This window comes from Podarcis pityusensis (assembly GCF_964106645.2).
Source record: "Podarcis pityusensis genome assembly, chromosome: 3".
Taxonomy (NCBI): domain Eukaryota; kingdom Metazoa; phylum Chordata; class Lepidosauria; order Squamata; family Lacertidae; genus Podarcis; species Podarcis pityusensis.
This window is the reverse complement of record NC_138026.1, coordinates 111,537,196-111,551,532: the sequence shown is the minus strand read 5'-3', so window position 1 is coordinate 111,551,532 and position 14,337 is coordinate 111,537,196. Positions and strand designations below refer to the sequence as shown.

Genomic DNA, 14,337 nt, shown 5'->3' with positions numbered 1-14,337 from the left:
GGGTTTTGTAACTTTAAACCGGTGGAAATCTAATCCTTTGCCAAAACTTTCAAAGGCTTTACTTGTAACGTCTTTGCTTCAGTCTATTTACAAAAACGGAAGGCAGACTTCCTGTTTGTGGCCTCCCGCTTCAGTGCTGAATTAAAGTATTTAAAAATCCAATTTTCCGATTTACTCATGACTAATTGTTTGAAATCCAATTGTCCACAGGAAAAAGTCAGCGCTCCCCGGCAACAGCAATGAGGCTTCACTCCGTGAAAAAAGCAGTCGATTCAAAGCACCGCGCCACTCACCCCACGTCGCTCCAGATCCCCAAAACAGGGTTTTCCCCGCAAGTAGGGGAGGCGCAAAGGTGCCAGCCGAATCCCACGTCCACAGGCTTCTCTTGCCTGTGGTTTTTAATGGGTCTCTGCCTCGCCGTGGCGGTTCAGACCCTGTTTTTCGCGGAGCGGGTTCCTCCCGATCGGAGGAAATCCGCCATTGCCAGAGGCGCCAACCCGGAAGTCCCAGGACTTCCTTTCCTTTTCCCTGATTGGTCCTAGAGCAATGCAGCAGTATGATTGGTCCACAGGAGCCACCCAATCCAGCTCCAGGTGGAAGTGAGTCCACAACCTGATTGGTCTACAGGAGAATCCCGGAATTAGCCAATCACATGCAGCCCATTGTGTAAATAATGTATATAAAGCAGATATTTTGGGGGAACTTTCATTCCTCCTCACCACTATGAACTGAATAAAGAGCATGAAATCCACTCTCGACTCCGAGTATATTTCAGTATGCTTGCTGCTTCCTTGTCCTGAGTGATGAAGTCATTTGCCCTGTGTTTGTCTGTCTGTGTGTGTGTGTGTGTGTGTGTGTTGTAAATCGCTTTGAATTAACTTGGTTTGTTTGTTTTTAAAGTGACCAATTAATTTAAAAATAAATAAAATGACGATGGGGCTTATCCAATTGGCAACAATATATTTTTAACAAGATGTGATGATGGGGGCCATGTAAAAGGTAAAAGTACTGCTGGGACAGAGCAACAGGAGTTCACCCCGTTGCATGGATTCGAACTGCTGACCTTCTCATCAGCAAGCCGCAGAGGCTCAATGGTTTATACCACAGCGCCACCCGCTCCCACTTGGGGGTCATGTATACATCACACTAACTTAATGTCTCCAGCAAAACAAAGCAGAACTATGGTCTGCTCCAGGTTGAGTCTTCCACACCCAGAACCAACAGAGGGCCTTCTCAGTAGTGGCGCCCGCCCTCTGGAAAGCCCTCCCATCAGATGTCCAAGAGATAAACAACTACCTGACATTTAGAAGACATCTAAACTTCAGGGAAGTTTTTAATGTGTGGCATTTTAATGTATTTTTAATCTTTGTTGGAAGCCGCCCAGAGTGGCTGGGGAAATGCAGCCATATGGGTGGGGTACAAATAATAAATTATTATTATTATATTGTTATCTACATTACACCAACCCCCCCCCCCAGAACATTGCACCTGGAACACTGGCAGCTGCTTGTGCCAAGTTAAGGCTATTTGTCCACCTAGATCAGTGTTATCTGCTCTCATTGGTTGTGGCTGTGTAGGGTTTGCAGGAAAAAATATTTTCCCTTGCCTGCTACCTAATCGTGTTAAATGGAAATGCCAGGAACTTAATGTGGGCCCATCTGCAGGCAGAGCATGTGCTCAGCCACCCAGCAATGTTCCACCCCTAGTACACTGACAAACCTTTCCACCAGGAGCAAACACCAGTAAAAAATAAAATAAAAATGCAATATGCAAATGATGCCACAAAGCATATGCAAGGCATGAATCAGAAAATCACAGATATTTCAACACGTTCAGCACATCAAGATTAGTTAGTATCAGCTGCTCAGAATGGTAAAAATGAGAGGGAAAGACCCGTCTCCTAGGAAACTGGCTTCCTCGGCTTTTCCCGTGAATTACAGAATTACCCTGACATCAAACTGAAGCGATACAGGAATGCACTAAGTCAACTAGGAAGATCAAGTTTAATGCGGGAGTTCGTCGAAAGGGTTTGGTTTCATTAGGGGGGGGAAAGCATGGCAGACTTTGACAAATGTGACCCTGCCCTTATATTAACAACTATGCTCAAGACACCCACAACCTGCAGCCCTCCAGATGTTTTGGCCTACAACTCCTATGATCCCTAGCTAACAGGACCAGTGGTCAGGGATGATGGGAATTGTAGTTCAAAACATCTGGAGGGCCGAAGGTTGGGGATGCCGGCTCAAGACAGTTTCTTCAGATCAACAGTCTGAAAATGCAAGGAATATAGGAGGAGAAAGGTTCCATATTTAAATGTTTAGAAAAATTAGGAAGGAGCATAGGTAGCTGCCTTTTAACAAGTCAGACTACTAGTCCATCTTGTTCAATGTTGTCTACGCTGACTGGCGGTGGCTGTCCAGGGTTTCAGACAGGGGTCTCCCCCAGCCCTCATGTCACAGAGCGTGCTGGTCAGTAAATCACACAGTTCCAAGTTGGGAGTTAACTCTTTATTAGCAAAAACACAATCTTCACAGACTTGGCTGTAGTGATCAGGTGGGATTGCTATCAGGAATTATAACAAATATAGAGTAAGCCATCTGTGTCAGCAATGAAAGCATTGCGTTGACTGGGTTTAAACGATTTTGATATGATTCTTGATCAATCCACAGCTCTGCATCCCTGTTCCATTTCTCTTTCTTGACCAGTCACGTACACTGCCAGTTGCCCAGGCAGGCATCCTGGGTCATCAAAGACAGTGGGCAGTTTCTTTGATGTAGCTTTTCTGATATGGTAATCTTAAGATGTTAATCTTAGGGCCAGGAAACAAGTTTCACATAAAGGTGATAATGATTGCTGTCCTCCTGGCCATCCTTCTTATCATGTATATTGTTTGTTTATGACCTCAGGGGTTGCCAAATAGCTCCTTTGTAGTTCTGTTTTGTTTACCCCAGAAATATGTGTGCTTAATTGGTTTTGGTAGTTTAACTTTGTCCCCATGTGGGGTTTGTTGAAATGCCCAGAAGAAATCTGATTGGTTCTTATGAACACTCTGTAAAAAGTTCTTTTGTGAATAAAACGACCTGGGCCGAGGGGTGGAGACGGCGAGATTATTATACGCACCCTTCCCAGAGTCTTGCTGGTTCAAGCCTCTGTGTGTATTCTTATTAATCAGAGTTCAATCCTTCCTTTACTTTGTGAACGCCTCATTGGCCGAGTGTCAGGTCTAATGAGCCCAGCAGCAGCGTTCTCTGTGGGTCTTACTCCATGAAATCAGTTGCTGAGACTAAATGTCCCCGGCTCCCCATAGCTGGTTTTGTGTTGTCCTGTGAACCGCCCTGAGGCCTGCAGGTATACGGCAGCATACAAATGAAGAAGTCGTTGTCTCCTCCTTTCCAGGGCTTTCCCCAAACAATTGGAGACTGTGCATGCGTGCAGCTATTCTCTCCTCTGCCCCTTTCATGCCTCTTCTGGGTCAGGGAGACAAGGGGGGAGGGGAGACACAGATCCATGCTCTTTTCTAAGCAGAAAGTTGCCAAAAGCTAAGACTGCTTGAAATCTAGCAGCTGCTCGCACTGCTCAGAAAGTCTGCTTCAGCTTCCTTTGGAAGCTCTGTAATTCACTTGTCCAAAACCCTGACTTCTGTAATCCTTAACCAGTCCAAAGAATTGTGTTTTCTTGGAACTACTCCAGCTTATTCTACCAGACACCTGGCCACTGAGTTTATTTACTGGAAACTTATGCTGGCTGCTGCATCCCCCCGCACCCAAAAAAATGGGTTACTTAGCAACCACCTCACCAGTAAATTAAGGATCTCATAACCTTTACTGGTGTTTCGGAACAATTAATGCTTGAGCCTTCCTCTGAGAAAAATTTAGCAGAACAGGAATAGTTTTCAGAGCCATAATTCAGTGGTGAAGCATCTGTTTTGACTGCATGTCCTTTTTCATGATGCATGTTTGTGTGTGCGTACGGAAACCTCTGACTTTTACAGGGCTTGCCGCATACATTGCTCTACTTACCGTATTTTTCGCTCCATTGGACGCACCGGACCATAGGACGCACCGGATCATAGGAGGGGGAGAACAGGGAAAAAGATTTTTTTTCTTATTCTCCCCCTCCAAAACAAGGTGCGTTCAAGGTACATTCACCAGAGCTTGTGGGGCTGGCGGTGGGGGGAAGCGCTGCTTTCCCCCACCGCCAGCCTCAAAGATCCCTGAAGCCTTTGGAGCGCAGCGCCCCGCTGCCCTGCACAGGTTTGCGCGCAGCCGTCCCCAAGCTAGAGCAGTGAAACGGAGCCCTCCGTCTCGCTGTTCTGGCTTGGGAACAGCCTTGCTAGCTTCTGCAGGGCAGCGGGGTGAAGGCACCCCGGTGCCCTGCAGAGGTTTGCGCGCAGCCCTCCCCAAGCTAGAGCAGCGAGACGGAGCCCTCCGTCTCGCTGTTCTGGCTTGGGAACAGCCTTGCTAGCTTCTGCAGGGCAGCGGGGTGAAGGCACCCCGGTGCCCTGCAGAGGTTTGCGCGCAGCCCTCCCCAAGCTAGAGCAGCGAGACGGAGCCCTCCGTCTTGCTGTTCTGGCTTGGGAACAGCCTTGCTAGCTTCTGCAGGACAGCGGGGTGAAGGCACCCCGCTGCCCTGCAGAGGTTTGCACGCAGCCCTCCCCAAGCTAGAGCAGCGAGACGGAGCCCTCCGTCTCGCTGTTCTGGCTTGGGAACAGCCTTGCTAGCTTCTGCAGGACAGCGGGGTGAAGGCACCCCGCTGCCCTGCAGAGGTTTGCGCGCAGCCCTCCGTCTCGCTGCTCTAGCTTGGGGAGGGCTGCGCGCACAGCCTCTGCAGGGCAGCGGGGTGCCTTCACCCCGCTGTCCTGCAGAAGCTAGCAAGGCTGTTCCCAAGCCAGAACAGCTAGACGGAGCGCTCCGCAGTGCTCCGTCTTCCTGTTCTGGCTTTGGGCTTAGCGGCGCAGCCTGCATTCGCTCTATAGGACGCACACACATTTCCCCTTAGTTTTTGGAGGGGGAAATGTGCGTCCTATAGAACGAAAAATACGGTACTTTATACCTCTGACCCCACTCCCCACTGGTGTGTCCCTCCCTGGGATGTTTACCAACAAGGAAATGCCCCCATCCCCATTTTAAAGCATGGCAGCTCCCCAGAATGTATGTGGTGACAGTCCATAGGCCATCTTCTTACACTCTTGCCTTACCGTACGGATCGATCATCGCTGCCGGTAACAACTAACGGTTTCTTGGGATGCACCGCCAAGGCCCAGAGCTCTCCTTCGCAGTGACCTTGCATTATGAGCATGGGCTTGTCTCTTTCTCTCACAATGACCTCAAATATTTCGCTGTCCTGCGTCCCTGCTAAAAGCCGGTCTGCTTTCCAGCACACGCTTCGGATGGACAAACCTGAGGGAGGACAGAATAGCCTTAGAATGACGACGGCTGATTATAGGTGAGGATATTAACAGACAAGATGTTAAATTGTTTTTATATGCAACAACAGAAGCAAAAGTATTGTTAGCCCAGAAATGGAAGCAAGAAGAAATTCTGGCGAAAGAAGAACGGCAGACAAAGTTAATGGACTACGCAGAATTAGATAAAATGACAGGAAGGATTCGAAACCTGCGGGACCAGAGATTCACAGAAGATTGGAAGAAATATATGAACTATTTGAAGAGCGACTGTAATCAACAAATGATGCTAGTAGGACTACAAGAAGTTTTGTAAGGAGAAAGATATGAAACATTGCAAAATAGAGAAAGATTAGAGATATTAATTATGAGATTTAAATTTAATAGTGAAAGTAAGAAATGTATATTAAGTGATTAGATTGGAACATTTTCAGATGTGAGTGATGGAAGTCAAAAAAGATTGTATAAGGTGTAAAAGTATGTTTAATTATTGTTGAAAATGATATGTTAAAAAACTAATAAAAATTTATATATATACATATATAAAAATAGAATGACGATGGCTGGCTATCAGTCTGTTTATATGGGACATAGAATCATAGAGTTGAAAGGGACCCTCTGGCCCACAGTCGTCCCAGGGTGGGCTCAAACCACCAACCTTCTGGTCAACAGCAAGACACACTGATCCATTGTGCCATGATCCAGTAAAAGTTAAGCCCTTAAGTTAGGGTTGCCTCGAACTCAGGATGAAAGGGGGAAACGTGCTAAGAGGAAGGCACACATGGCAAACCCTCACCGTAATCAACTCCCGCCTGGAAACCTATGTCCCCACTGTGGAAGAACACATGGATCCAGAATTGCCCTCCACAGTCACTTACAGACTCACTATTAAGACCACGTTTCTAGAAGACAATCTTATTTGGCTACAAGTGATCGCCAAAGAAGAAGATTTTAAAGAGCCTATAAGAGCATGTTATGACGACTCTCATTTTAAATACCTCTACTATATGTAGAAAAGGGACGTGGGTGGTGCTGTGGGTTAAACCACAGAGCCTAGGACTTGACGATCAGAAGGTCGGCGGTTCGACTCCCCGCAACGGGGTGAGCTCCCGTTGCTCGGTCCCAGCTCCTGCCAACCTAGCAGTTCGAAAGCATGTCAAAGTGCAAGTAGATAAATAGGTACCGCTCCAGCGGGAAGGTAAACGGTGTTTCTGTGTGCTGCTCTGGTTCGCCAGAAACGGCTTAGTCATGCTGGCCACATGACCCGGAAGCTATATGCCGGCTCCCTCGGCCAATAAAGCGAGATGAGAGCCACAACCCCAGAGTCGGCCACGACTGGAACTAATGGTCAGGGGTCCCTTTACCTTTACTATATGTAGGCTATAGAAGCTGTGATATATTGCTGAGAGGGGCAGGAGAAGAGAAGATGAAAGCAAGTATTCAACCACCAGTTATGCCTATGTCTCATCCAGAAAGTATAGCCAGAGAACTTTTGGCAAATTAAAAAAATCCACCCAGACAGAAATTTTACCCCTGAAAAAAAGGATGTGTCCTGGAAAAAGAGGACATGTGGCAACCCTACTTAAGTTGCACTGTTTCCTGTGGGTGTTCAAAATGTGCACTGAAAGCAGTGAGACATAAAAGCACTCAGCCCTGGTTAACTTCTGCCTGTAGTGGGCCAGTGCTCCTTCAGTTGGTATTCAGTGCAGCTCATAAGACTACAGTGAATAAGAATACAGGTAACTTGCAGCTTACACGAGGTTTTAGTTCATGGGAGTCCATGCATAATAATGTAAAGCCACTTGTTTCCTGCTTGTCTCATGATTTCTAGGCACGGGTCTGAGCAGTCTTCTGTTTGCCCCGCTGCTTTCCCCCCAGGGAAACCCTCTCTTTACTGCTGAATCAGAGCAAACATCAGTCCGTGGAAAATCTGATGGACATTTGCTCTGATTCAGCAGTAAATAAGAGAGTTTTCCTGTGGGGATGCAGCAGGGCAAATGGTAGCATGGACAAGCTCACAGCTGCCAAGTCCAGTGCTGTCTATCAAAGATGAAAGACAGCTCACCTGGGGCTTGTTAAGGCCTGCCTGCCAGGGTCTGCAAAAAACAGGGCCCAGGAGGCCAGAAAATACCAATATGCCATTGGTGTGCTATATGTCTCTCCATGGGCCGCAAGGTGGAAAGACCTCATTTCGGATGCTGATTTTCTGATTCGGCACAGACACTTTTTTTTTTTTTTTTAGGTACCTGCTGACACCTGTTCACAAAACACCATTCTTTCCATTCTTCAGCTCGTGTAGTAGCCAAAGGTTAATTTATGTAAATGCACACGCCGTTCTTTATTAAGCACTCTTAATTGAGAGGTATTTTATCTGATACGAATCAGATATCGGTCCTTTTCTCTCTCCAGTTTAGCATCACTGACTATGTTAACAAAGTGCATATGGATGAACAGTACCGAACAGTTAATTCTCACTGCTGGCAGGCTAGCAATCTGTTTCATCAGATAAAGCTCTCTTCTACTGTACAATAAGCAGATGTGCCCTGCTTCCAAAAATACGAACACAAAACTGACTTTAATCTCATTCTTCGATCAAACTACAGGTTCGCTATGTTTCATGGGGATTAAGTCACTACATGGCATGGTCTAATATTAATTCCTGGTTCAGACTCTGAAAAATCTTTCACATATGAAGAGCCTGGCTAGTTCAGCCTAAGGGTTCAGCCCAGCATCCTGCTTCTATAACGGCCAACCAGATGCTTCCAGGAAGCCCACAAGCTAGTCATGAATGCAAGACCTGTCTCCCATTCCTCAAGCAAGGCATGAAGGTTCCAGCTTTCTCTCGTTAACCCAGAATTATGTGCTCAGATTGTTTTCAGGAGGGGTTCACTCCTTCTAAAGATGTGATCTCAGAACTGATCCTGGACACTACCCTGTGAAGGTGCCACACACTTCTGTGTAGACAGAGTTTCCCACCTTTAGGGGCGGCCCCTATTCTGGGTCACCACCCTCCTGAACTTCCAAGGGTGGGAGAATTACCACGAGCACCTTCCCTGCTGATCTTAATACCCAAGAGCTTCTGCGCTCTCAGATGCTTGGAGCTGAAGGCATTTAGGGCTTTAAACACTAGCGTGAACATCTTAAATTGCACCTGGAAATGAACAGGCAGCCAAAGCAGTTGGAAGAGAAGTTACATGAGTTCTAAACCTAACCCTAGTCAATAATGTGGCCACTGCATTTTGAACCAGTTGAAGTTGCCAAGTCGTCTTCAAGAATAGCCACACTTAGAGCTCACGAAGCATCTTGGTCAAGTCATTTCTGCCCCAAAGCGGCTATATACCTGGCAAATCAGAGGGGGCTGGAAACAGGAACTCCTCACCACTGCTTTGCCCTCCAGTGACAATGCTGGATGCTGGAGTATCCGCAAAATATGAAGCAGCTTCTTCTAAGAGAGTGCAACCCTGACCAGAACAGGTTGTCTCCAAACCTCCTGGGCTTGAGAACTTGGAACACAAAACTTTTCCGGTGTTTTCAGGACATTTGCATAGGCACTTACACAGACATTCCCGCCGGAGCGGTACCTATTCACCTACTTGCACTTTTTGTGCTTTCGAACTGCTAGGTTGGCAGGAGCTAAGACCAAGCAAAGGGAGCTCACCCCGTCGTGGGGATTCGAACCGCCGACCTTCTGATCGGCAAGTCCTAGGCTCTGTGGTTTAACCCTATAAAGTGGTATAAAAAATTATAAATAGATAAATAGATAAATAAATAAATAAAGCCTGCTGGATGTTGTTTGCACCTCCCAAACCTCACAGGTGCATGTCCAAAGGGAGCATATGATTCCCCCCCCCCATGGATACAAAAGGAGCCAAAGTGCATCTGCACAATTCTCTGCAAGTGGAATTCTGTCTCAATGAGCCAATTAGTATTAATAGTTTATACCTCTACATCTGTGTGCTGCAATTTTCTTTGCCCTTGTGTGCTTCTCTCCAAATGTTCTCTACGCAGAATCAATGGCTAATAAATGACATTAATTTGATGAACCCCTAATCAGACCCCCCCCCTTAAGCTAAAAAGATTTTAACTTCCTTCAAGGCTGGAATGCCTTCTAGACCCCCTGTGAGAAACTGACATGCCTTTACAAGCAGCACATTAGGGGTAAATGGCATTTATAAATAAATGATGGCATCCTACTGCTGCCTATCATTCTGAAGGGAAGATTTTTGCCCCTCCATAATTGTGGTGACAGTCGCTCTCCGGACAATTGTAAAAGTATACGGTCATACCTCGGGATAAATACGCTTCAGGTTGAGCGCTTTTGGGTTGCGCTCCGCGGCGACCCGGAAGTAACGGAGCACGTTACTTCCGGGTTTCGCCGCTCGCGCATGCGCAGACAGTAAAAATGACGTCAAGTGCATGCGCGGAAGCTGCGAAACACGACCCGTGCAGACGCGCCTTACGTTATGTTCAGGAAGCGAACAGGGCTCCGAAACGGAACCCGTTCGCATCCCAAGGTACCACTGTTTATGGAAACTGGAATTGCTCTAAAACAAAAGGATAGTCCACATGTTTTTATGTGATTCTTACCCTAGAAATTAGCTTTGTCATTCCCCACTCTCTCATTCTCTCTCACACAACCACATATATAAATACAGGTATATATGTGGACACACCCACACACACATGTTTGTGTAGGAATAAAATACATTGCATCACTCTTCCTGAAACATTTTCTGCACCCACCCCTATGAGCTATACCCCAAATGTGCTTGGTTTTCCTCAGCTAAACTGATTCAGCCGGGCTTTAAGACCTGGAGTTACTGGGAATTAACAAAGTTTTCTTCCTTAGATAAGGGCTGGAAAGAAGCTGGAAAATATATTATCTGTTACGCTGCTTTTGACCTTGTAGGGTCTTCAGACAAAATACCGGTTGTAGGAATCTTTTGCAATGTTTCAAAGCACAACACAACACCCTCACTCTGTCCATGCCAACAAATACATCTTTTAATAAATCTGGGCTGAGTTCAAGTGACTCATCCAAATTTACTATGGGGCATTTCTTATTGATACATTTGTAGGTCCCTTGAAACACCACAGGAATGCCCAAGCCAGCTTCTTCTGAAGAAAAAGCACCCACACAGCCATTTATTCAAACATAACCTTATACGTGCATCTATGCAATATTCGACTTTCTACAGATCCTGCTGAATTTGCTTATTAGCTAAAGAACAAGCCTTATTTTGAAAAACAAAAACAAATAAATGATGAAAACGCCCCTCTGATCCCAAATATATTCATCTGAGTCTGTCTTCTTAGCAGCGGCGGAGCAAGCCAATCGGGCGCCTGGGGTGGCATGCGTGCCCTGTGCCCAAGGGATGGGGCCAGCCACCCGCGGGGTGGGGCCAGCCGGGGCAGGAAAGCTCCACAGGGCCTCCGAGGAGTCTGCCTGCCTCCTCCCACTCAGCCACCCTACAGCTGAGGGGGAGGCAGTGGGTGGACCGTTTGGGCACCGCAGAGCCTGTGCTCGCCTAAGCCACCATGTCTCTCCCAGGAGAGACGCGTGGCTTGGGCGCACTGCATGCACCGCAGCGAGTGCCGCCTGGCATTTTGTCACTCCCCTCAGTGGTGACACCCAGGGCCAGCCACCCCTACCACGCCCCCCTCCCTCCGCCCCTGCTTCTTAGGTCAATTAATTAATTGGAGGTTCTCAAGAAAATGGTTTCCTCGCTTAGGTCTCTGGGTGAAAACTGGCCTTTGTGAGAAGAGGATACTGCTGGGGAGACGGAGGCATCAGGCAGGCCCCCAGCTGGCTCCAGATGATCACCAGTCTCCCGTGGAACAGCATCAGTCAGTCAGTGACACGAGCCTCAGGTACGTTCTGAGACCCGTGCACACTCTGTCAGCAGAGTGTATAAATCATCCACAACGGAAGAGGAAGACAGAGCATATTTACAGCATTTATTCAGCGTAGTTCGGGAACAAAGGAAAACATGACTGCTTGCCTTCGTGTCCAGCAAAACAGCCATAATACAAAAGCAACATACAACGGAAGTTCCCAGCAGACTGTGCTGGGAGTAAACAGGCATCTGATACACAAACATCATGTTGTTGTTTAGTCGTTTAGTCGTGTCCGACTCTTCGTGACCCCATGGACCAGAGCATGCCAGGCACTCCTGTCTTCCACTGCCTCCTGTAGTTTGGTCAGACTCATGTTTGTAGCTTCGAGAACACTGTCCAAACATCATGCCTATACCCTTTTAAGGTGGAATGGAACTATATCCTAACAGATACATTAGAGTAACTAGGATGAGATCATTGGGTTGAAGTGCCTGTGTTATCTTGTGCTACGGTGCTTCAAAGCCAGAGACTAACTAGAAAGTGATCTCAGCTGTGTGGGAGCACACATATAATCAAGTGCTAGAAGATTCTAGATTGTACACCTGATTGGCTTAGGGGATTCGCCCCACTTGCAATGCATTGTACTATGAAGCTAGCTTGCTATTGTCCCTCAGTCTCCATTTCATCTCTGCTGTGTCTCCATGTTGCCTTCTGTGCTTTTGTACCTATTTCTTTGCACCACCCGAGAGATCCTATTGTCTGTGTCTTCTGAAATCTCTGTTATGCGGAATGTATAGAAGGATAAGAGTTAGGAAGATAGCTTTTGTAACTTTATTCTGATTTGTGATTCCCAGCTATATCTCTTAATTGGCTGTGGCTATTTTTATCCCCACCATTTTGAGGTCCTCTTACACGCCGAGTACACAGGTGCTTCAACCTCGGAAAAATGTCAGTGCCCATTTCTATGGATTTACTGCTGTTAACACTGATGAAGCTCAAACTGTGTCTGCAAAGGAGATCCTGCAGAGAAGTTATCCGGGGAAATAATTTAAAGGACAAACCACTAACTACAAAAATACAATGGCATAAATAGCATCAAAATCTCTTGTTCACCATTTATAGAAGCATAAATGGGGCCACCTTGCCATCACACTGGACACTAAAACAAATGAATGGAGAAGATCTTTAGCATTTTCAGGTAGCAGGGGCAAGAAAAACTTTGTGTGTGTGACAGTACAATGGCATAGCTATTCGGCAAGAATTTTATGCCAAGCATAATTTCGCACACATATTTCTGGAAGGAAGGTTCACTCCATTGAGATATGTGGGACTTACAACATAAGAACTCTCTGGATCAGACTGGGATCCATCCAGTCAAGGGTCCTGTTTCCAGCTGGATCCTTTCAGGGTGCCCACAACTTAGAGCATCTTCACATCTTTAACACTTGCTAGAGAAGAAGCCACTAGCCAGTGCTAGTCAAGTTGCTCACTAGGAGCTATCCATGGTCCTGCAACTTCTGTCCAGCCTTGACTCCTTTTCTGTGGGATCCAGCACTGGACCAGAATATGACATCATATCCCATAATACTCCCACACATAGCATTGCTAGATGCAATCACGCAGAGTGCTGCTGCTGCTGCTGCTGCTAAGTATTGTCCTGCACTACCAACAAGGTAATCCCACAAAGGGTTACCAACCATGGAGGAGACTCTACAAGAGAGCAGCTTTCTCTGGACCCCCTCAAAACTGAAGCTGGCCCAGAAATACTGGGCTTGGTGGACAAATATTCTGACCTGCTATACGGCAGCTTCCTACATTGTCTGTTAAGGCAGTTTGAGTATCAGAGTAACACACACACATCGCAATCTGCAATCCAAATGCTATACCCATTCATTTTGCCGCCTCCAATTATTCTGTAGTACCACCCAACATGAAACGAAGGAATTGGTTGTGCTTCACTTGGGGAAGAGATAGTGCCGTAAGCTACAATTGTGAAAACAAAGGCAAAATCTGAAGGGCAGATGTGCTAACTCTTGTATGTATTCCACTGCCTCCTCAGGATCACAGCAATAAAGATACAGATAGGTAGCCGTGTTGGTCTGCCATAGTCAAAACAAAAAAATTCCTTCCAGTAGCACCTTAAAGACCAACTAAGTTAGTTCTTGGTATGAGCTTTCGTGTGTATCTGAAGAAGTGTGCTTGCACACGAAAGCTCATACCAAGAACTAACTTAGTTGGTCTTTAAGGTGCTACTGGAAGGAATTTTTTTGTTTTAGCAATAAAGATTAAATTCAAACTCGGAGGAAGAGAAAAAGAACAAAAATATTCATGTTTTGTATTGCATTAAATACATTACAAATAATTTCATAGAATCATAGAAACATAGAGTTGGGTAAAAAGTATTTTCATTACCTTTATAGCCTTGTTCATTTTCCCTGAGATCAATTTTAGTTATTGGCTTAAAAACAGTGTCCCACAGTCGAATGCAGCCATCTCTCCCACCGGTGGCAAAACCTTCTTCACATGCATACATGCTAAAAATGCCAGCCTGCGAATGAACAACATACATACTTGAACTGGATTTTTAACAAAAGGCGTTTCAAAGCCCAAACCTGTTTGCAAGGGCTTAAACGTCATCACACTTAGGTTGGCTTCACATCAGCTTGTTTTTCCTATGAAACTCCCATTGTTCATATAAACCCAATGATTTGATGATTCCACCATATATCGGGGTCAGAGGCAGAACCTTTCCATTAGCGGGGGAGCGAAAAATGAACATGATCACGTTTATCATGTGATGGTCACCAAGTGAACACCTCCCTTGTCATGATTTATAAGTCAGGATCTCCACACAGAAAACCTAACTTCTTTTTTCGTTAACAAACAACAGCCTCATCCAGGGTTTACCACCGTGCCACCCCAGATATTGCTAGGTTCCTACTCCCAAAGGTCCCAGTCCTCCTGACCAATGGTGAGCTAGATGATGGGTGATGGAAGTTGCTGCACTGAAGCACTCCCAAGTCATGGTTGGTGGTCAGGAAGTAGCGTAATGCTCTCTCTGTAGCTTCTCACTTGCTGCATTTCTTGGCAAAATC

At 46.2% G+C, this 14,337-nt stretch overlaps 1 protein-coding gene across 6 annotated transcripts in view; it reads right to left on the bottom strand.

The window, feature by feature from the left end:
- The window catches only part of EML6 (EMAP like 6), a 176,275-nt gene that overhangs the window by 102,222 nt on the left and 59,716 nt on the right, over positions 1 to 14,337 (bottom strand). For 5 of the 6 annotated variants that reach the window (XR_013984757.1, XM_081000806.1, XM_081000802.1 and 2 more), the window contains 2 exons: positions 13,655 to 13,790; positions 5,198 to 5,399 (listed from right to left, as the gene is read on the bottom strand). Coding sequence is in view for 4 of the 6 variants with exons in the window: in XM_081000806.1 (XP_080856932.1) it covers positions 5,198 to 5,399; positions 13,655 to 13,790 (338 nt within the window). In the remaining 2 variants the exon portion in view is untranslated. Of the gene's footprint in view, positions 1 to 5,197; positions 5,400 to 13,654; positions 13,791 to 14,337 lie in introns of those variants that run through there. The other variant, XM_081000805.1, reaches the window with a different exon arrangement.